The 23148-nt window shown below is 27.6% G+C and overlaps 10 protein-coding genes across 10 annotated transcripts; 4 read left to right on the top strand and 6 right to left on the bottom strand. All coding sequences in view use genetic code 12, as the record gives it.

The window, feature by feature from the left end:
- Positions 1 to 370: 370 nt before the first annotated feature.
- On the top strand, positions 371 to 3550 carry ADP1 (putative ATP-dependent permease; the record flags this gene model as incomplete). The annotated part of the gene is made up of 1 exon (XM_051758421.1): positions 371 to 3550. The coding sequence occupies one exon, from the start codon at positions 371 to 373 to the stop codon at positions 3548 to 3550; it is 3180 nt and encodes a 1059-aa protein (XP_051613980.1).
- Positions 3551 to 3610: 60 nt separating this feature from the next.
- CEK2 (Cek2p) lies at positions 3611 to 4882 on the bottom strand (the record flags this gene model as incomplete). Its single annotated transcript, XM_051758420.1, has 1 exon — positions 3611 to 4882. The coding sequence occupies one exon, from the start codon at positions 4880 to 4882 to the stop codon at positions 3611 to 3613; it is 1272 nt and encodes a 423-aa protein (XP_051613979.1).
- Positions 4883 to 7291: 2409 nt separating this feature from the next.
- KGF55_003606 (uncharacterized protein) lies at positions 7292 to 7600 on the bottom strand (the record flags this gene model as incomplete). Its single annotated transcript, XM_051758418.1, has 1 exon — positions 7292 to 7600. One exon carries the CDS (start codon positions 7598 to 7600, stop codon positions 7292 to 7294), a length of 309 nt encoding a protein of 102 aa, XP_051613978.1.
- A 1948-nt stretch (positions 7601 to 9548) lies between these two features.
- Positions 9549 to 10706, bottom strand: ARC40 (Arc40p; the record flags this gene model as incomplete). The annotated part of the gene is made up of 1 exon (XM_051758417.1): positions 9549 to 10706. The coding sequence occupies one exon, from the start codon at positions 10704 to 10706 to the stop codon at positions 9549 to 9551; it is 1158 nt and encodes a 385-aa protein (XP_051613977.1).
- Positions 10707 to 10995: 289 nt separating this feature from the next.
- On the bottom strand, positions 10996 to 11859 carry KGF55_003604 (uncharacterized protein; the record flags this gene model as incomplete). The annotated part of the gene is made up of 1 exon (XM_051758416.1): positions 10996 to 11859. The coding sequence occupies one exon, from the start codon at positions 11857 to 11859 to the stop codon at positions 10996 to 10998; it is 864 nt and encodes a 287-aa protein (XP_051613976.1).
- A 489-nt stretch (positions 11860 to 12348) lies between these two features.
- DAD3 (Dad3p) lies at positions 12349 to 12837 on the top strand (the record flags this gene model as incomplete). Its single annotated transcript, XM_051758415.1, has 1 exon — positions 12349 to 12837. The coding sequence occupies one exon, from the start codon at positions 12349 to 12351 to the stop codon at positions 12835 to 12837; it is 489 nt and encodes a 162-aa protein (XP_051613975.1).
- A 13-nt stretch (positions 12838 to 12850) lies between these two features.
- KGF55_003602 (uncharacterized protein) lies at positions 12851 to 14128 on the bottom strand (the record flags this gene model as incomplete). The annotated part of the gene is made up of 1 exon (XM_051758414.1): positions 12851 to 14128. One exon carries the CDS (start codon positions 14126 to 14128, stop codon positions 12851 to 12853), a length of 1278 nt encoding a protein of 425 aa, XP_051613974.1.
- Positions 14129 to 14402: 274 nt separating this feature from the next.
- On the bottom strand, positions 14403 to 15431 carry FGR50 (Fgr50p; the record flags this gene model as incomplete). Its single annotated transcript, XM_051758413.1, has 1 exon — positions 14403 to 15431. One exon carries the CDS (start codon positions 15429 to 15431, stop codon positions 14403 to 14405), a length of 1029 nt encoding a protein of 342 aa, XP_051613973.1.
- Positions 15432 to 16157: 726 nt separating this feature from the next.
- On the top strand, positions 16158 to 17810 carry PGI1 (glucose-6-phosphate isomerase; the record flags this gene model as incomplete). The annotated part of the gene is made up of 1 exon (XM_051758412.1): positions 16158 to 17810. The coding sequence occupies one exon, from the start codon at positions 16158 to 16160 to the stop codon at positions 17808 to 17810; it is 1653 nt and encodes a 550-aa protein (XP_051613972.1).
- A 260-nt stretch (positions 17811 to 18070) lies between these two features.
- KGF55_003599 (RNA helicase) lies at positions 18071 to 22442 on the top strand (the record flags this gene model as incomplete). The annotated part of the gene is made up of 3 exons (XM_051758411.1): positions 18071 to 18074; positions 18133 to 18891; positions 19072 to 22442. The coding sequence occupies 3 exons, from the start codon at positions 18071 to 18073 to the stop codon at positions 22440 to 22442; spliced, it is 4134 nt and encodes a 1377-aa protein (XP_051613971.1).
- Between the last annotated feature and the right edge of the window lie 706 nt (positions 22443 to 23148).

The following is a 23148-nucleotide window of genomic DNA, read 5'->3' as shown; positions in this document are numbered from 1 at the left end:
GCTGATTATACTGCTTGTTTATATACATCGATTATGGTTTAATGATAAACATAAAGTGCGTAATTATTGAAGTCTTTGATAAATAACGCGCGCGTGTTTTGCATGCTATGTAATTTATTACGTAATCAGCTGATAAATATGTCAAATTACTTAATCTCGAACAACCTTAGCAAGTAAGAAATTGAAATACCGAATTCCATACTTTATCCTACAATCAAGGGCAAAATATAGAACGAAACTTCATTCATTTAGCTACTATACCAGACGACGCTATCCATAATTACTAAACTAGACTACATTATTCGTTTAATTGTAGAAATTTGCTAATTGAAAAAGCACGAGTCAAGTAAATTGAATTGATCATAAAATAATGAAGTGGTACCCAATTATAACATTATCAACATTTCTACTAAATTTTTCAAATGCAGTAACTGATCCAACACTTATACTAGACGATACAAAACAGTTAACAAAATATTTAATCAAAAAATCAGAAAAATCATCAATTATAAATCCAAAATTTGAATTAGATTATTCAATATTTGAAACTTATAACGCAGAAAAAGATAATGAAGATAAAGATTGTCCACCATGTTTTAATTGTAATTTACCAAATTTTGAATGTACTCAATTTTCAACATGTAATACATTTACAGGAATGTGTGAATGTCAACCTGGATATGGAGGTTTAGATTGTTCTGAACCATTATGTGGATCATTATCAAAAGGAAACAATAAAAGACCCATTCGAAAAAAAGATTCCAAATGTGATTGTGAATCAGGTTGGTCAGGGATAAATTGTAATTTATGTGAAAGAGATGATGTATGTGATTCATTTATGCCTGAAGGTATAAAAGGAACATGTTATAAACAAGGTATAATTGTAAATCAATTTCATCAAATGTGTAATGTTACCAATAGCAAAATTTTAAAAATTTTAGATGGTAAAATTCCTCAAGCTACTTTTTCATGTAATAAAACATCAGAAAATTGTAATTTTCAATTTTGGATTGATCAAAAAGAAAGTTTTTATTGTGATTTAAATAAATGTAAATTAAATTATGACTTGAGTTCAAATAAGACTAAATATAATTGTGAAACTATTGCATGTAAATGTTTACCAGATAGAATGTTATGTGGTGAAAAAGGAAGTATTGATATTTCAGATTTTTTAACTGAAACAATAAAAGGTCCAGGTGATTTTTCATGTGAATTAAATGATCAAAAATGTAGATTTTCAGAACCAAGTATGAATGATTTAATTCAATCTGTTTTCGGAGATCCTTATATTACATTAGAATGTAAATCTGGTGAATGTATTCATAAATCTGAAATTCCTGGTTGTGATTTCCCCAAAGATCCAAAATTAACTTTAGGTAATATATTTGTTATAATTGGAGTATTAGTTGTTTGTTTATTATTTGTTATTACAATTGTAAGAAATATAAATGATTCAGCATTATTTAAAAAATCTGATACCAACAATGATGGTGATTATGAAGAATTACCAACAGATTCAAATTCAAGTTTATTATTAAATTCAAATTTTGAACCAACTACTTTATCATTTGAAAATATTAATTATAAAGTAAATAATAAAGATAACAAAAATCAACAGCAACAAGTATTAAATAATATATTTGGATTAGTTAAACCAAGAGAATGTTTAGCAATAATGGGAGGATCAGGTGCTGGAAAAACTACATTATTAGATATATTAGCTGGCAAGAATAAAGATGGTGAAATTAGTGGATCAATTTATATAAATGGTAATAAATTAGATAAAAAACATTATAAAGAAATTGTTGGATTTGTTGATCAAGAAGATCATTTAATACCAACATTAACTGTTTATGAAACTGTTTTAAATAGTGCTTTATTAAGATTACCAAGATCAATGACTTTCCAACAAAAACAATCAAGAGTTATTGAAGTTTTAAATGAATTAAGAATTATTGGTATAAAAGATAGAGTAATTGGATCAAATTTTAAAAGAGGGATTTCTGGTGGAGAAAAAAGAAGAGTTTCAATAGCTTGTGAATTAGTTACTTCCCCCTCCATATTATTTTTAGATGAACCTACTTCTGGATTAGATTCTTATAATGCAAGGAATGTTATAGATTGTTTAGTTAAATTATCAAGAGATTATAATAGAACTATAATTTTTACAATTCATCAACCAAGAAGTAATATAGTTTCATTATTTGATAAATTAATTTTGTTAAGTGATGGAGATTTAATATTTTCAGGAGATATGATCAAGGCAAATGATTTTTTTACAAAAAATGGTTATAAATGTCCTTTAGGTTATAATATAGCTGATTATTTAATTGATATTACAGTTGATCATAACAAAATATTAAAAGTTTCAAATATTGATTCAAATGTTATAAGTGCAACATCAACTGATTTACATAGTGGTTCAGATCATCCAGATATTCATCAAGATTTTATAACAAATAGATCATCAAGTCAAGTAGATACAACACAAGAATGGGAACATTTCGCAGTTCATAGAGATGAATATAATACAGATATAATAGGAAGTAAAAAATTAGAAAATGGAGAAGAAGAAACTTTAATAAGATTAAGAAATAAATTACATAATTTATTTATTGAAAGTTCATTAGCTGGAGAATTAATTAATGAAATAAACGAAGGTAAGGAACATCCATTAAAATTTGATTTAAAAAAACATGACATATTCAAGAAAGCAAACATTGTTCAACAAATTTCAATATTAAGTTCAAGAATTTTTAAAAATTTATATAGAAATCCAAGATTATTATTTGCTCATTATTTATTAAGTTTAATAATGGGATTATTTTGTGGTTATTTATATTATAATGTTAAAAATGATATAAGTGGATTTCAAAATAGATTAGGTTTTTTCTTTTTTATATTAGCATTTTTTGGTTTTAGTTCATTAACTGGTTTACATTCATTTGCAACTGAAAGAATTATTTTTGTTAGAGAAAGAGCAAATAATTATTATAATCCATTAAGTTATTATTTAAGTAAAATTATATGTGATATTATACCATTAAGAGTATTACCTCCTATATTATTAATAAGTATAGCTTATCCATTAGTTGGATTAACAATGGAACATAATGCATTTTTAAAATCAATAATGGTCTTGGTGCTTTTTACAGTTGCTGTTTCAATTGAAATGTTAATTGTTGGAATATTAATAAAAGAACCAGGAACATCAACAATGATTGGAGTATTATTATTATTATTATCATTATTATTTGCAGGATTATTTATAAATAGTCAAGATTTAACTACACAAATTAAATGGTTAGAATGGATTTCTGTTTTCCATTATGCTTATGAAGCTTTATCAATAAATGAAGTTAAAGATTTAATGTTGAAAGAAAAAAAATTTGGATTATCTATTGAAGTTCCTGGTGCTGTTATTTTAAGTACTTTTGGGTTTAAAGTTGGTGCTTTTTGGCATGATGTTTGGTATTTAAGTGGATTATCTGTTGTATTTTTAATTTTAGGGTATATTTTCTTATATTATTATACATTTGAGAGAAGATAACTAATTTTATATAATTTATATAGACCAAAACCTTTTTTTAATGTAAAAACAATCAATCAATTATTTCTTATTCATCATAATTTCTTCAAATATTTGTAATTTTAATTCTTCAATATTTAAATTTTGTTTTTCAATATCAAATTCAAATTCTTTTAAAGGAATTAAATTAGTAGTAGGTTCATCTAAAGGATCATGATAATTAGATAAATAAGGATGTTTTAAAGCATCATCAACACTAATCCTCTTTTCAGGATTAAATAACATCATTTTTTCTAATAAATCAATACATAATGGATTTATCTCGTTGCTAATATTACGATGTTTAATTTTTCGAATTGGATGATTTAAACAAAATTCTGAAAAATTAACTTTGAATTTTTTTGGTAATGATTTTAAAAAATTTTTAGCTCTTTTTGATTTTATTATTTCTAAATCTTCTTCTGTGGGAGTACCAATTATTTCAAAAATTAATTTTAATTGATTTATATAATCTGATCCTGGGAAAATTGCTTTATAAGTTAATAATTCAAATAATATACAACCAACTGACCAAATATCTATTGATGTAGAATAATTTGATGCATTTAACATAATTTCTGGTGCTCTATACCATCTTGTAGCAACATATTCAGTTAATAATGAAATTTTATTTTGTTCAGGACTTGTACTACCAATGCTTGGATTAGCTGTTGTGTTTAAATTATTATATTTTATTGTATCAATTCTTGCTAAACCAAAATCACAAATTTTTAAATCACAATGTTCATTAATTAAAATATTTGAAGGTTTTAAATCTCTATGAATAATACCTGATGAATGAATATATTTTAAACCTTTTAAAATTTGATATATAAAAAATTGTAAATGTTGATCATTTAATATATGAGTTTGAATAATATTATGTAAATCACTTGGCATATATTCTTGAATTAAATAAACTTCATTAAATTGTTGATAATTTGTTGGTTTTTGAATATCATATAATTTAATTAAATTTTCATGATTTGAAAATTTTTTTAATAATTTAATTTCTCTAAGGGTACGTAAACAAAATAATGATCTTTCAAATGGTTCAATTTTTTTTATAGCTACTTTTGTATTTGTTGGTAAATGAATTGCTAATGCTACTATACCATAAGCTCCTTCACCTAAAACTTTTATAACTTTAAAATTTTGTGAAATATTGAAAACAATTTTTCTCAGTTGAGATTTATGTTGTTTTTGTTGATTTGGTGGTGGTTGATTTTGATTTTGATTCATTGGTTGTTGTGTTTGTTGTTGAGATGCATCCTTTTGTACTTTAGTTCTTGAGATAACAGCAGTAATAGTCATGTTTAATTGAATTGAATTGAATTGAATCTGATTGATGTAAATGCTTATAATATGGAACAGGAAATTGGTGAATAAAGATAATTGTTGATACTTATATAGTATCAGATGAGGAGATGACGGAAATATTTGAAACTCAAATTGGTGATAAAAAGTCGTAACTGTAAATTGTAACTAATTAGATCTATGAAATTAGATCAACTTGAATATAATAAGTTGAATCTAGATACTAAAACATTTTCATCGTATCTTAAAACATAATACACGGATACAGTAACATAAATATAATTATCTTTTAGTATATGCCCCCCTAAGTTTCATATTTTCTTATGATATTACCTATTTGGATAGCAAATCAAAAAATTATGAACCCTCCATTATTATTATTTTTAATTTAAATATGTTCGTTGTGTATTATTAGTGAGTGGAGATAGTAATAAAGTAGTAAATTGTTATTGTTTTTTTATTTGTTTCAGGTTTTATTAATTGGATCTTCAAATCTTAAGTTTTTTGTAACACAAAATCTCAAAAGTTTAAATTTAAATTAATTGCATGAACAAAGTAAAAAAGAAATAAATTTATTTTTTAACCTAATTAACCATATTCATTTCAATTTCATTATCACTTTGAATTTGAATATAGGGATGAAAAAGGAAATAAAGGAGGTCACTGTCAGTACTCTTACTTGGTTCATTAAGCTTAACGTGACTAACAAAATATACCTTTGAAGTACTATAAGAAACACTCTCCACAATGTTTTTACGAATTTTATATCTAAATTGCATTTACGACTAAATGAAATTTTAAAAGTTAAATATTAGTCGAATTAATGACTTCTTCTTCTTTCTGTGTTTATCAAGAACACTGTTTGAATCATCAATAAAAAAGTAAAATAACAATTGATGCATTACATAACTATTTTTTTTACACTTCATTCATATGAAATTTCTTGATTATTCAGTTGATTGTTTAATTGTTTAATTTTTTAAATTAATATTGTAGATCATTGCGCTGAATAATTTTTTAGTATCTTGAAACTATTGCATATATTTTGATTTAAACATATACAGTATACACACACATACTAGAGAAATATTTTTCGTCGTACGTAAAACTCTTTGTACTACCTATGCTTTGCCATATTAAAATTGCATTGGTGTTTCAATAGACGACGACTACGAATACGAAAGTTATAATAAATTTTATTTTGTAGGAGTATTAGCTTATTTCACCTTATTCGACCATATTCAATGTTTCATAACTCCTCGTGAAATCATATTTTCATGAAATGCTAAATGCATATTGAAACTATTCAGCTTTACTTTCAATATTACTTGTTTAAGAATAAATCATAAATTTTTAAATCTTACACGGGAAATTAAACGATTCGAACTTAAGAATAGAATATTTTTTATAACCTCAGATCTCGATTTGACGACTATGCCACGAAATTTTGCAAATTTTCATGGCCTAGTGGGTTATTAGTATAAAATCAGTCTATAGTTCGACTCATTAACCTTGCATCCGTAATAATTCCTGCTTGTTGAACGATTTGAACTTGAGATTAGTTCATTTTGCAAGATCGGATCTCAAAATGACCACTACGCCACGTCAAAACTCAGATCTGGCGTGGCGTACTTGTTATTGATTGGTAGCGAGGGGCAAAACTTTTCACTTGATCTTATGTTCGAATCCTAATATTTGAAGGCTCAATCTTTCAATTTCGAGCTCAAATTAGAATTTAGAATCAATTAAACTATACTAGTATATAGTTTGAGGTGAAAGGAATCTTTTGCTTGCAAATTTGGGACAATATCAACTTTTTTATGTCATGTATTTAAATTTTGATTTTTTAACCCCACGCTTTTACCTACTTGGATCTAAAATAATACACTCTGTAGTGAAAAAAATCTTTGTATTTGCCTGTCCAAACATGAAAAATTACTAATGTGTGTATTATTAAACTTTCATGTTTGTAAGACTGATAAATTCAGCTGAAAACGTCTACGCAACCAGTCTCTTTGACATGTAATACTAATTTGATAAAAGGTCCATTGAATACTGTCAACAATGATATTAAACTTCACAACTTGTCGGATTTGCTCAGCTGTGACATCGACTCGAGCATTATATATGATAAAAGTTATAATACCTTACTTTGAATGTTAATATGATGCAGTTTTTTCTATCATAGGCAAAGGTTGATGTTATTGATAAACAAATTCAACAGGTTATGGTGTATTTTATCCTTGATGATATCTATCAATCATATTACGTGCATTGAATTCTTTGTTTCCTCAAACATGAAACTATGTAAAAATATGAAACAGGCAAGGTACAAGATGGTGAAACAATTGAAGTTCATGCAGCAGAAAGACCCATCAATTAACTTCAAGATGGAAATGAAATTGATCAATCTGTGCTACACAACCTTTGTTCAGCTTTTTTCAAAGAATTTTCATACCGATTGAAAACTTGGATAGGTCTATCGTCTAAAGCATATGCTAATTTCCAATCATCATGATGACATGTTCCCCCTGATGCCTTTGTCCCATCGTTCAATTTATAACTACCTTTATTGCCAACTTCTATTACTTGAAATGGTCCCGCCAAATTTGGTTGAGCCCTCTTTCCCTTTTGTCTTCTCTTACATACCCACTGTCCTGTTGAAAATGTAGATGGTGTACCATTTAGTTCCTTTAGAGCATTTTTCATAACCATTACTTTGTTACGTGTAAAAATATGCCAACTTTAGCTGTCATAGTGATTTAAGACTTTAGCTGTTGAAATATAAAGATTAGGACCATAAACTAAGCCCTAATCATGTCTGAAGTCTCTGCCAACAGTTCCTACCATACTTCGAATCTCCTTGTAATAAATGTCACCTCTATGCAAAAACAATGTCTATCTAACCTGTATTGGTAAATTTGACAAATATAGTTTCCCAACCTAACAATGATCAAAAAAAATCAACCATAGACTGAAATGGTTTTTGCTTTTGACTTCCAATCGAGTTAGATATTAGTAATTCAGGGCTTTTTGCGTATAAGGAAAACTTGCATTATAAGTGTGCTATTGATAGACCATTTAATACAGGTTTTCCTTATACAAAAAGTCTTAAGTCACTAATATCTGACAATGCTTTGAGTAATCCTGTTCATCTTGAGCTTTACATACAGCTTTTAAAATTTCTAGACAAATGAGCCAAAGGATTTCCTGCTAAAATTATTGTTGATGAATGTTGTTGAGTTTAAGTAATTTGAGTTGATGTTGAGAATGATTTCATACTTGATGGAATGGTTCATCGTTTCTAAAATTCAGTGAAAAATTTGACTTCACATATTTAAAGGACACGACAGTTAAATTACCCGGTTTGAAAAATTCAAAACATTTTCACATTGGAAAAAAAAAATTTCAAATTTACACTCTTCTTTTTGCATTAAACAAAGTAGGATCAATTTCATTTAACATTCAAGTAAAATCTACTTCGGTAACGACAAGACTGTCACGGTTATCAAAACGTATTTTACTTGACTTTCGATTAGTTATTGAATTCAGTGATCAAAAAGGTATGTTTACAAACACCATCAAAATCATCAAATTGATATATATTTTTCAAATGATTAAACCAAATGATATATAACTTCATAACTGAGGATGTACATGCAGGACATATTGTTAAGGAATTCTTCGTTTATGATCTATACTATCAAAACATGATTTATTAATAATTTTGTAAAGCTCAAAATACTAACAATTACAAGTATGTTATTCATTTTTCCATAATACAAAAAACTTTCCAAGATTTGAGAATTAAATTATTTAATTTTTTATTTATTATGATGAATATGTTTCCTACATTTTCTGTCCGGTGAATATACATGATCCATGGATAATTTACATGCATCACCATCTGACTGTTTATAAAAAAGAAAAGAATTTTATTTTAAGTCTGGTTTAGAAAGTATTGACAAATTTAGACAAATATTAACAATAAATATAGGCTCATATATCTTCAAATTACAGTTAAATTTGATCATTTGGGTTAAATTCCTTATTGAAAGTAAATCATTTGGGTTAAATTCCTTATTGAAAGTAAATCATTTGGGTTAAATTCCTTATTGAAAGTAAATCATTTGGGTTAAATTCCTTATTGAAAGTAAATCATTTGGGTTAAATTCCTTATTGAAAGTAAATCATTTGGGTTAAATTCCTTATTGAAAGTAAAACTAGGGACATTTTATTGATACTTTTCATCATCAGGCGAATCAATATTGAAGAGAATATTAAGAAATAATAATATGATGAAAAACAATTTATTTCAGTTCTGCTTCTGAACCAAAAATATCTGAAGATAACAACTATACCAAAAGCTTAATATCTGATTATTATTAGTTTCTTTTTATTTTCTGAATTTATTTGATCTACTTGCTGATGAAACTATTACATAAAATGTGAATTTTTTTGATAAATATTGACTTTTACTTGGTGATTTCAATAAAGGAATAAGACTTAAATGATAGATTTAAGATAGAGCATAGTACATGTACCTCAACTAAAGGGTTATTCTTTCTTGTATTTGCAGGGATTATTAAGGATCTAGAATTAAATTTAAAAAATATAGGAGTTCAAGAAAAACTTTTACTTACTTATTTAATAAACATTAAGTCTATACATTAAAGATAACAACTTTCCCATCAATTCCAGAAGTTGAAACTTTATCATTTGAAAAATTTTTAATACTAGAAATAGTATTTTGATGAATTGTAGATAAAGCTTTTCCACCTCCCACTTTATTAGAAGAATTTTGAGATTTAGCTCTTCCTTTTAAATCCATTTGTTTAAACATATTTAAAGCTTGATGAGATGAAATTTCTTGATCTTCATCATCATCTACTGTTGTAGTTGTATCTTTTGTTAAATCTTTTTGTTCTTCAATTTGATAAGATTCTGACCAATTTGATTCATTTCCTTTATATACAACCAAATTACAATTAAACCCACCAACAACAATTGAATCATCTGAAATCCAAACTATAGATTTAAAAGGTAAATAATTTGTTTTTAAATTTAATATAGATTTTGGTTCTAAATTTTCACCTTGTGGATAAACTATACCAATTGAAGAATCATGACTTACCCAAGCTAATGCATCACCATTAGGATTAAATTTAACACCATGAATCCATGCTAAAGTTTCATTTGTAAAATCTCCACATAATGTTTGAAAAGGTAATTTAGTACCCCATACGGAAGGTTCAGGTTTTGAATCAATTCCTTTTATATAAGCAGAAAATACTCTAACATGACCATCAGTTGAACCTGAAGCTAATAATACTCCATTTGGATGCCAATCTAAACTTGTTATAGTTGATTTTATAGGTTTTTTTAAATGTTTTGAAATCCACCAATCATTTTCTGCTTCATAATAACAAATTGCAATAATTCTATCACTTGAACCGACTGCAAATTTATTACCATCTGGTGACCATTTACAAACAGTAGCAGCACGATTAATTCTTAATAAGACTAATGTAGGTTTATATTCATTTGATCCATGAGATTTTTCCCAAACTAATGCATTTCTATCTTGTGAACAAGTTAAAATTTTGGACCCATCAGGTGAAAAATCAACACTTGTTACTGTTTTATCATGACCTTTTAAAGTTGTAATTAAAGTTGGTTTTAATGATAAATTTGATTTATTAACTTTATATAATTCAATTTCATTTTCTTTTGTAATTGCTAAAAGGGAACGATCTGGTGAAAAAACATGATCTTTTATAGGTAAATGACCCAATTGATAAATTGCTGGAACTTTTGACATTTTGTAGTTTGTATGTTTATTTGTTAGTTCAGGAGTTGGCTCTCAACTAAACTGTGATTGAATGAAGTGGTTTATTCAGTATAAAGATATATCGTTGAAATTTCTCGGAATTATTTTTTGGTGCGACAAAAGGGTAAGGTAGCTCGAATCGGTTCAAGCTATGACGTAGAGAATATTAAGTTATCAGTTTAACAAATTTTACATTTGAATTATAGTATTACATAGTCTAGTCGAACGAATACTCAGTGATTAGTGTTACCCTTATTGAAGAACTAACTACACCAACATTCTAATCATCTTGTTTTTCTTGTAATCTTTTCTCTTTAACAAAATGACTAAATTTAACCCAATAATGTTTAACTTTAGGATTTTCTAATTTCATCATTTTACCATCTAATCTTTCAACAATAACTCCAAATAAATTTCCTGTTTCTTTATTATATAAAATTCTTAACCAATAAAATATTAAAAATAAAACTAATTGATAACCACTTGCATTTCTAAAAAATAAAGTTCTTAAAAGTAAATAAACAATTAATACTAATTCATCATATGCTATAACAGAAGCTAAAAATGAAGATTCTTTTTCAATTGCATTTATATTTTTTAATTTTCCCATATGTAAAAGACTAATTAACCAAAGAGGGATAATTTTAAAATTAGATTTAAAAGTAAAACACCAAATAAATGCTAAAATTAAATATTGAAAATTTTGATGACTTAATAAAGTTGCAATTGGTGGTAAAAAATGTAAACCAAATTTATGACTAAATGTAGCACTTAATGCTAACATTGATCCAATTAATGCTAATCTATAACATATTGAATTTATATAATAAAAATTAGGTAACCAAAATACTTGAAATACAAACGTAATTGAACCAAATATTAAAGTCATTAAATGACCAGATAACCAAATTTTATATTTTAAAGCATTAGAACTTGGTGGTTTCCTTACTAATTTTCTTTTCATTTTATGTGGATGTTCATTAGGTGTTTTATTTGTTGGTTTATTTGGTTCTGATTGCTTTGGTGAAGATTCATTGGTGGGATGATTATTACTTTGTTGATTTTGACGTGATGAAGTTGAAGTTAATGATTCTTCATGATTTAATCGGCCATTTCCATGAGTTTGTGTTGCAGTAGCCGACATTGCAAGTTTGAGATATTATCAATTGAGCTGATTGAGTTGGTTATAAATGGAAATAATACACTCAATTGAGTATTTCTTTTTGATAAGATATCTTGATAAGTTTCAAGTATTTCTTTAAAGACCAAATGAAATTTAGCAATATTAAGGGAATAATTTATATGCAGGTATTTGGTAGTAATAATAATCAAGGTACAATTTACGAGAATTGTAGGAAGAAATTAATACAACTACGGTCTCGAGGTTCTTGAATTCGTACTAACAGTAGGTTGAAGATAGTATCATGAAGACCTTAATATTGAAATCTTAAAAATACAAGAGTTTATATTTGCTAGTTACTTTTACACAACATATTTTCAATTCTTCATATAATCTCAAGATTACGCGACATGAAAAATGTAAAGTATTTTTTGTGTCTTAGAATGTGTAAACAAACATTCATTTCACAATCAGTATCAGATAATCAGATCTTATCAAGCACAAGCTCATGGAATGCCACCAGCTATAGACACAACAACACCAGCTGGTAACCTAAGGAAACAAAGTAATGACATAGATTATTCAAAGGTATCATCTTTGACTGAATTAGAAGCTTCGGTGCTAACAGAATATCAAAATTTGAATAACACATTAATTAAAATAAATCAACAATTAAAAAGTCTAACTACTACAAATCCAATATTAGATAATGAACAAGAATCTAAAGAACAACAACCAAGTGAAAGTGTAATTTTGATAGAAAATTTGAGGAAATTGGAAACTAAAATATCTTTCATTTATACTTTTTTCAAAGGTGCAGTTTATACATTATATGCAAATGAAGGAGAAGGAGAAGAAGAAGAAGAAATTATAGAATCCATTACTTATGATAATGATGGAGAAGAAGAGCATGAAGGAGAAGAAATAAAGGAACATCGAGCAAAAGAAAGACCTGAAATTTCTGAAAATGAATTGCTGAGTATTTCAAATTACAATGACTAATCTTTGCCAGGTTTTATACAATCTTATACCATGTATCATCATAATTTAATTCAACTTTAGTTATTTGGACACCATTGTTCAAAATTAAATAATCTGGGTCAATTGATCCAACATATTTCAATTTTCCCTTGACGTGATCATGATCATTCTTATAACTTATAGATTTATTACTTATATCACATTCACCACTGAATTTAATCTCATAGTCATCATTGTTTCTGGTTGGTTTGATTTTATTATCATGAATTTCATGAATACTATCAGCTATATCAACACTGTTACTTTCCAAATTTTCCAAATTCAAACTTTTATCCCAATAACTGAAAGCTTTATTCTTTATTGATAACAAATTGATTGTTTTAATCAGTTTTTGAAATTTTACTTTAGTCTTTGGGAAAAACCCATTTAGTTCATTTAAATCATCACTAAATTCAAATTCAATACCATTAACACTTGGATGATTTAATTCAATCCATATATTGAAATCTGAAGAAGTTGGAAAGTCTAAAGTTACTGGTAATCCAAAAAACTCTCTTATTTTACTATTTAATGAAACTTTAAGTAATAAAGAGTAATTAATATTCTTTAATTGTAAATCCTTCAAAAACTCCTGTAAATTTAATTCTTCTTTATTTGTAGGTAACATTTTCTGTTTCTGTTGTTGTTGTATTATATCATTCATAACAAAGTGATATAAATCTTCATCCAAATATTTCAATTCCTGAGGATATTTTAAAGTTTTATGACCAAATGTATTGAGATTGAACCAAAGCGGTACAAATAATGATCTTTTCTTTATCTTTTTCATTCCATCTCTATCATTTATTTCAATAATTTGATAATTACGGAGTTGAATTGCAGCATATATTAAAATTGAAATCACATAAATTGATATAAGAAATATCACAAAAGTTTTAAACGTAACTCGAGATTTCCTGGTTAAAGTTGAATTGTTTCCATTACTTAAATGAGTTGAGATTGCAGACTTGATCAAATCATCATATTTTGATTTTTCAATTTCTCGTTGTGATTGTGACTTATTGTTATTTGAAATTTGAATTGTTGGCTCACTAGTATTTTTGTTGATATTACTAAATTTTCTTGAAAGGTTTATTAACGGAGCAAACTTTACATTCGACAGTTTTACTTTGCTAATGCATTGAGTATGTAGTCCCTCTTTCAATTGAAATTTAGTCAAAATGGAATTTGGTATGATTATTTGATATGATCTTGATTTTGGTTGATGTAGTAGAATTCTCAGTCGTAGTCCTTGAAAATTTTGTGATATCATCTATGTATTTGATCAATTTAAGTTTGAACTTGAATCAATAGTGTTATTCAAAAATTTCAATCGTGTTGAGCTGATAAACAGTGATTCTAGAAAGTGAAACAGAAAATGATCTTATACGAACAATGATTTTGTGTTTCAATTTCAAAAACTCCGTAACTTTACCTGTGGAGATAAATTTTGAAACACGATCAATGTTAATATCAAATAATATATAAATCTATTATAATTATACAAAATTCAGAACGGAAGGTCTATTTTAAAGTCTAGTTCAAGCTCAATCTTCAAAACTTGCCCAATCCAATTTTTTACTTTCAAATTCTTCAATCATTTTTAACAAATCTTCTTTTTCTTTTTTTTCTTTTGCTTCATCAATTTCTTTCTCTTGTGTGTTGTCTGATTTTAAATGTTTAGTAAAATCAAATTGAGTTGGTTGTTTATCTCGATTACTTTTGGTGAATGATGAAAATGATATTGTTTTTTCTTTGGTTGGAGTGAAAGTAGGTTTTGATTTGGTAGTAGGATTTGAGGTTTTGAATTTGCTTTTACTGATAGGTTTGATTTTCAGAAGACCTTTCGAAAAATTTGAAATCGGTTTCGTGTTTCTATTATTGTCTTTGAATCCATCTAATCTTGCTGCTAATGGATTTTTACCAATGGGTGGTCTCTCTTCATCATCTTCATCTTCCTCACTGTCCTCATCTTCATCATCCCTATAATCTTCATTATCGTCATCTTCCCATTCTTCTTCTTCTTCTTCTCCTTCATCTTCCTCCCAAGCCGTCTTATCGCTGGTATGACTACTTTTGCTATTTGGCCTAGGGTCAACACTAGGAAGCGTTATCCTTGACATTAATGACTTTGCAGCATCTGTTATTGGTCCTTTTTCGTATAGGATTTCCTCTCTTTCATCATCCTCAACTACTGTTTCTTCATCATCCCCATCATCAAGATCTTCTTCGCGATTGTTTTGGCGGGACTTTCGATTTCCATAGTCTTTTCTATTTGAATTGTATGCATTTGATCGATTACCATTATATCGTCCATTTCGATAATGATTGTTGCGTTGATCATTGTCATTATATCGTCTATTGGGATCGTTTCTTTGATTGAAATTCAGATTATTGTTATATTGATTTTTTGGACCTTTTGGTCTTGAGATATCCAGATCTGTAGAATCTTCTGCATGAGCCCACTTACTATTACTTAAACCTATGTTCTTTTCTTCTCCTTTCTCGACTTTTTCCGCCGTTGAATTCTTGTCTTTTTCATCAGCGTTATCTGCCCATCTCGATACTAATCCCATCTTTTTAATAGATCTGATTATTCACGTTGGTATAGTTTGTTGAATATTCGTTTCATCATTACGATTTTGTGTTGCACAGAATCTTTTTACGTTAGATCTCTGCAAAATTTATTATATTTTTGTCCCGTTATTTTAGGGGGTAATTTGAATTCAAGTGTGAAGTTGAAGTCAAATTCAAAATCAGATCAAATGTATAAGAACATTACTGGTACAATCAGAAATACAATATGAAAGTAAGTATAAAGCCATGAGCATCCACAGCACGACTGTTTAAAACTTCTGCCGGTGTATTGAGCAAATTCTTTTGCAACCGAAAGGGACCAATTAAAAAGCCCCTTTTTGTTGTTTTGCTGATGATTTCTTCAATCTTGGTCCAACCCAGACTTAAGCTACAAAGACAATAAATAGAGTTTTAATTACAAAGAAGTTGCAATGGGATTGTAATTCCAAATGATCAAATTGAACCAACTCATTGAAGAACGTGTATCTTTAATGTTTTGGATCAAAATTTAATAGTAAATCCGAAATCACAAATTTCCGATTGATATTTAAATTACGCAAAATTTATTACATAATAATTTATTAATTGAAATTCAATTGCTTTCCCTTTTTTCCATTTCTCAATAACTTCAACCAATTCATTTTCAACTTTATCATATCAATTGTAACTCAGTCAGTTACATTTCATACTCAATTGACTAGATATCAACCAACAAACTATTCATAATGTCAGCATCATTCAAATTAGCAACTGATTTACCAGCATGGAAAGAATTAGAATCATTATATAAATCAGAAGGTGAAAAATTCAATGTTAAAGAAGCATTTGCTAAAAATCCAAAAAGATTTCAAGAATTTTCAAGAATTTTTACTAATTTTGATGATTCTAAAATTTTATTTGATTATTCAAAAAATTTAATTAATGAAGAAATTTTCAAGACTTTGATTAAATTAGCTAAAGAATCTAATTTGGAAAAATTAAGAGATGATATGTTTGCAGGTAAACATATCAATACTACTGAAGACAGAGCAGTTTATCATGTTGCTTTAAGAAATATCCATAAAAGAAAAATGGAAGTTGATGGTAAAGATACCACAAATGAAGTTTCATCAGTTTTAGAACATATGAAAGAATTTTCAAACCAAGTTAGATCAGGTGAATGGAAAGGTTATACTGGTAAAGCTATTACTGATGTTGTTAATATTGGTATTGGTGGGTCTGACTTAGGTCCAGTTATGGTTACTGAAGCTTTAAAAGCTTATTCCAAACCAGGTTTAAACGTTCATTTTGTTTCTAATGTTGATGGTACAAATATTGTTGAAGAATTGAAAGGTTTAAAACCAGAAACTACATTATTTTTAATTGCCTCAAAAACTTTTACAACCGCAGAAACCATTGCAAATGCCAATTCTGCTAAAAATTGGTTTTTAGAAGTTGCAAAAGATACTAAATATATTGCTAAACATTTTGCAGCTTTATCTACAAATGAAAAAGAAGTAGAAAAATTTGGAATTGACCCAAAAAATATGTTTGAATTCGAATCATGGGTTGGTGGACGTTACTCAGTTTGGTCAGCTATTGGATTATCTGTAGCCATTTATATTGGTTATGATAATTTTGAAAAATTCTTAGAAGGTGGTGAAACTGTTGATCAACATTTTTTGAATGAACCGTTAGAAAATAATATTCCAGTAATTGGTGGTTTAATTAATGTTTGGTATAATAACTTCTTTGGAGCTCAAACTCATTTAATTGCACCATTTGATCAATATTTACATAGATTCCCAGCTTATTTACAACAATTATTTATGGAATCAAATGGTAAATCTGTAACTAGAGCTAATGTTTTCACAAATTATCAAACTGGTGCTATAATATTTGGAGAACCAGCAACAAATGCTCAACATTCTTTCTTTCAATTATTACATCAAGGTACAAAATTAATTCCAGCAGATTTTATATTAGCTGCTCAATCTCAAAATCCAATTGAAAATAATAAACATCAAAAAATGTTAGCTTCAAACTTTTTTGCACAATCAGAAGCTCTTATGGTTGGTAAAGATGAAGAACAAGTTAAATCTGAAGGTGCTACTGGTGGTTTAGTGCCACATAAAGAATTCAGTGGTAATAGACCAACTACTTCAATATTAGCTCAAAAAATTACTCCTTCTACTTTAGGTGCTTTGATTGCTTATTATGAGCATGTTACTTTTACTGAAGGTGCTATTTGGAATATCAATTCATTCGATCAATGGGGTGTTGAATTAGGTAAAGTTTTAGCTAAAGTTATCGGTAAACAATTAGATGATAAGACTGATGTTGAAGATCATGATCCATCCACTAATGGTTTGATTAATACCTTTAAAAAATGGGAATAACTATCTGGTCATGTTGACCTGAGCAATTATTCCAAATTATGAGATTGAAGTAGCGTAATTAGTGGGATTCAAAATTAATTGAATTTATAGAGATTAAGAATGTATGTTTTTTAAAAAGTAATTGCGTTTTACAGATTATCAACTTGATGGTCCTAATTATTATTTATGGGATTTTTGTGTAAATTTTTCGATTTAATCTTATCTTCCTCTCAAAACAGTGATTGTAAGAACCAACAAGATAAATTAACAAACAATCCAACATGGGTATGTTGTATCAATTGAGCTTCTTAATCAATTAGCTACTAACTCAAATAAGGATTAGGCGTAGCTTTATGGCTTTGTCCCAAACCCAATTCTCAAATATATGATAAATTATCAACACTAATGAGTTCAATTAACACATTATTTCCAGGTCAATCACCAAAATTTGAACCACATATAACTATAACTACAAATATACTGATTGATTTAGATGATAAAACCAAAACAAGAGATGATGTAGATAAAGTTTTATCAGCTTCTGCAGTTGCTTTACAATCATTACCTCAAAATCATTCAAATTTAGTTACCTTGGGGAAAATCAATAGTCAAAGAAAATATTTTCAAAAACTATATTTTGAAGTATTAAAAGATCCAAATTTAATATCTTTTGCAAGAATAATTAGAGAATTATTTGTTATAGCACCTTATGATATTGAATCAGAGAATAAAAAACAAAATCCACATTTATATACAACTGATCATCATGGAAACACAGTGAGAAGAAAACCACTGAAGAAACATCGTCATGAAGAAGCACAAACAAAGCAATTTGATACATCAGAAATACAAAGAGCAGCATCATATAAAGCTGCAGAATGGGCTGAGAAAGAATATTTACCTCATTTATCATTAGTGTATAATAATATGTGGCCCATAGATAATGCGTTATGGTTAACTATAAAACAAAGAATCAATGATTATATGGGGATAGAAGATGTTGATGCTGAAGGTTTAGAAGATAATGGATATGGATGGGATGGTGGAGTTTTAAAATTAGTACTTTGTGAAGGTGATGTAAATCAATGGTTGATTTTAGGAAGTGTGGACATCCATTGAATCTCGGACACCATGTTTTAATATGAAAAGTAAGTAGTGATTTTGTATGTATGATTATGAACGTATCTTTAATAAGTTCATCTCTTTAAAAGTTGGTTGCAAAAAAGTAGAAAAAAAGATAACATGAAAAATAATTCAAAAGCATTTACATTTTACATTTAAGAATCAGAAGCTTTAATGCTGCAACCAAAAGATGAAAATTACTTATGTATAACATGTTCTGAGACGTTTGAAACACCATCAGATATTCAAAAACATTTATCAACCACAAGGCACAAGTCAGTAAAACTAATCAAAACAGATGAAACAATGGAGTGTGAAGAATGTTCAGATTCAAATATTCATCAACTAGCAATACTAAGATATGGTTATAATGATATGGCTTTATTATGTCAACTTTGTTTAAGTAATGTTACTAAGGAAACAGGTGAACAACCATCAGCAAATTATACATTATCTAATGGAGCATTTTTTGGAAAATTAAATCAATATTTAAAATTTAGAGATATTGAATGTATACTATGTGGCAGTGAAGATAATTTATTTGTTGGTAATACATCAAAAGGACAAGTCATAGCATGTAAGAATTGTACACCTCAATATGAATCTCAAAATATAAACTTTGTAGGAGAAAATGATGAGAAGTTTTTAACTGAATTATTAGGATTGAAAGAAGTTATTGTGAAAAAATCAATTAGAGGTGGTGGAAGAGGACGTCGTGGTGGAAGAAGAGGCGGTAAAAGAGGTGGCAAAAGTGATAGACCGTCAAGAAGACCCAAGAAGGAAGACCCTGAAGCTGAATCTAGAAGACAACATTATCAAGAATCAAAACAAAGTGCCAGTAATATCAAATCTGGCTCAACTGTAAAGGCTATAGGATCATCAAATGTTGGAAAAACTAATGAGAAAAATTCATTGAGCAAAGTGAAAAATGCTCCAAGTAATGGAAGATTCTCAAGATCAGATGCAAGCTCAACTTCAAAAAAGTTTAACAACGTGAATGGCTCAAAAAGTAATTCAAGATTACCTGCAACTAACAGCAATAAAATAAATACGAACTCAACATCTAAACAGTACCAATCATTGAATATTTCGGATGGTACAAATTCAAATGGACATTCGAAACTGAAAAATCCAAATGTTCACGATAATACATCAAAAGGCAAGAAAGACACTCTAAAAAGTAGCACGTCAAGTAGGAACTCACCAAAAGGTAACAACACACCCGAAACTAATAACACACCTAAAACTAATAACACACCTAAAACTAATAACACACCTAAAACTAATAACACACCAAAAACTAATAACACACCTAATAATTCAAAGAAAGCAACTCCTAGATCATCGAATCATCCAACACCAACTAATTCAAATAAACAAACTCCTATATCATCCAAAAAAACCACACCACTAAATTCAGGTAATCAAACACCAATTCGAAGTCAAAGTCCAAGTATAAACAAAACAACTAATCCTTCAACAACTTCATCATCTGATTTAATTTTACCACCATATATAACCAAATATCATCCATCATCAAAATTAAAACTATCATATGATTCAATAGAGGAATATTTTAGAGAAATGAGTTTTAATATATTTTTAGAAGATCAATTAACAAATGATTCAAATATAATTGAACCAAAAGATCTAATGATTGAATGGTATGAAGATCAAGATAAAAAAAATAATCAATTTAAAGTAAGTATACCAATGAAATCTGAAATTATTGATAGATTTTTATCAGATAGATTTAAAAAATTAAAAAAAGATCCTTTTCAAAAAGATCAAGCTATGTTTTTAATATTAGATGATGATATTCCATGGTATGGGAAAGTAGCTACTGTTGATGGAGTTAAATCGGGAGGAAAAGGGAAAAATAAGAGATCAAATAAAGTTGATTATATTGAATTAGTTATTGTATTATATAAATGGAATAATCAACCATTACCCAAAACTATCCATTCAAAACATTTAAAACTTTTACCTGCTTCCGTACCAGTATCAAGAATTTTAAATGCAATGGATAATTTAAATAATGAAAATTTTAAAAAAATGTTATTAGGTAAAGAGCCCATCAAGCAAATTTTCTTTAAAAATAAAGTAAATTTTTCAACAAATTTAAATGATTCTCAAAAGGCTGCTATTCAATCTGTTTTAAATAATAAAATAAGTGTTGTTCAGGGACCTCCTGGTACTGGTAAAACTTCTGCAATATATGAAACTATAATTCAATTATTAGAATCTTTAAATACTTATCCTATATTGGTTGTTGCAGCTTCAAATATTGCAATAGATAATATAGCAGAAAAATTATTACCAAAACATGAAAAATCAATCATTAGAATAACAGCATCTGAAAAGGAAAAGGAATATAATATACAACATCCATTAGCTTCAATTTGTTTACATCATAAAATTTATAATGCAATGTCACAAAAATTTCAACAAGTACAACAAGATTTAAGAAATAAAAATGCATCAGTTAGTAGCAATGCTTATAAAAAATATGCTCAAGATAAATTTCAAATTTCAAAAGAACAAATAGCACAAGCAAAAGTTATATTAACTACAACAGTTGTTGCAGGTAGTTCACAATTAAAAAATTTACAAAAATGTCCAGTTGTAATAATGGATGAATCAACTCAATCTTCTGAACCAAGTACATTAATCCCATTAGCAGTACCAGGAGTTGAAAAATTTGTATTTGTTGGAGATCAAAAACAATTAAGTTGTTTTTCATTAATCCCCAATTTATCAACATCATTATTTGAAAGAATTTTAATGAATGAAGCTTATAAAAAACCTCATATGTTGAATATTCAATATCGTATGCATCCTCAAATTAGTGAATTTCCAAGAATGAAATTTTATAATAATGAATTATTAGATGGTATAACTAATGAAAATAGAAACATGAAAAATATACCAAATGATAAACCTGTGTATTTTTGGGATACCAAAAATAATGCACCAGAGCAATCAGTTAGAAATTTTTTAAGAGAAGATCATGGATATACATATAATAATCCAGGAGAAATAAAATATATAAAAGAAGTAATTAAAAATCTTATAATTGAAAAAGGAATATCACGTGAAGAAATTGGAATAATAACTCCTTATTCAGGTCAAAGAGATTTAATATCATCAAATTTAATAAAAGATGAAATAATAAATCCAACAAATTTAGAATTAAAAATTGAAATTGATTTAGATGATATTTCAAATGATTCAAAACCTATAAATATTCATATTGTTTCAGGAATAATGATTGCATCAATTGATGCATTTCAAGGTAGAGAAAAAAATTTTATGATTATGTCATGTGTTAGATCAAACCCCCAGAATAATATTGGATTTTTAAAAAATGAAAGAAGATTAAATGTTGCTTTAACAAGAGCAAAATATGGATTAATTATAATTGGAAATTACAATTGTTTGAAACAAGGTGATGATTTATGGAATGAATATTTAAGTTATTTAAAAGAAAAGGATTTAGTTCATGATAATGATAGGTTTGAGTATGTATAGAGTGATAATCATTTAATTTTTTACATTTTTCATGAATAAAGGTTTGTGTTTCTTTTCATTACGAATATCTATAACATTTGCATTTCTAAATAAAAATATGACAACTCCTAAAATAAAGGTAAAATATTTTAAATTCAGTAATTACTCTATTATTGTTAAATTCGAAATCATCTCCCACTGTTTGAAAAAGCAAGTTTATAGAGAAAGTTGTTTGAAAAGTAGTTTAAAAAAAAAATAAATTGTGACAACTATTTACGACAACTGCAGGACTCGAACCTGCGCGGGCAAAGCCCAAAAGATTTCTAATCTTTCTCCTTAACCACTCGGACAAGTTGCCAAAACCGTTGATTTTGTTGTTCTGGTGCCTTTAAGAGCATATTTGTTGTGACCCATGGATTAAGTTTATAATTTTATAATTATGCTTATTTACACATTGATTTCAAGGAAAAAAAAAAAAACATATTTGGTAGCATTTAATTGAATTCGTTAAAACCATATTTGGTAGCATTTATTTAATTTGTTACTTTTGTATCATAATTAATTTTGGTATTTTCTTGACCCAATTCGTACGTACCACTCCCTAATCATTTTTTATCAAGAATATTTCATCATTTATCATAGTTTCCAGTACAGGTAATTCGATAAACTTGAGGAAGATATCTTTATTTATGACGATTTCTTTATTCGAAATTCGAAAAGTAAGGGG

The sequence above is a fragment of the Candida pseudojiufengensis genome, assembly GCF_024610245.1.
Source record: "Candida pseudojiufengensis strain CBS 10847 chromosome Unknown scaffold1, whole genome shotgun sequence".
NCBI classification, from domain to species: Eukaryota; Fungi; Ascomycota; class Pichiomycetes; order Serinales; family Debaryomycetaceae; genus Lodderomyces; species Lodderomyces pseudojiufengensis.
This window is presented reverse-complemented; position numbering and strand designations above follow the sequence as displayed.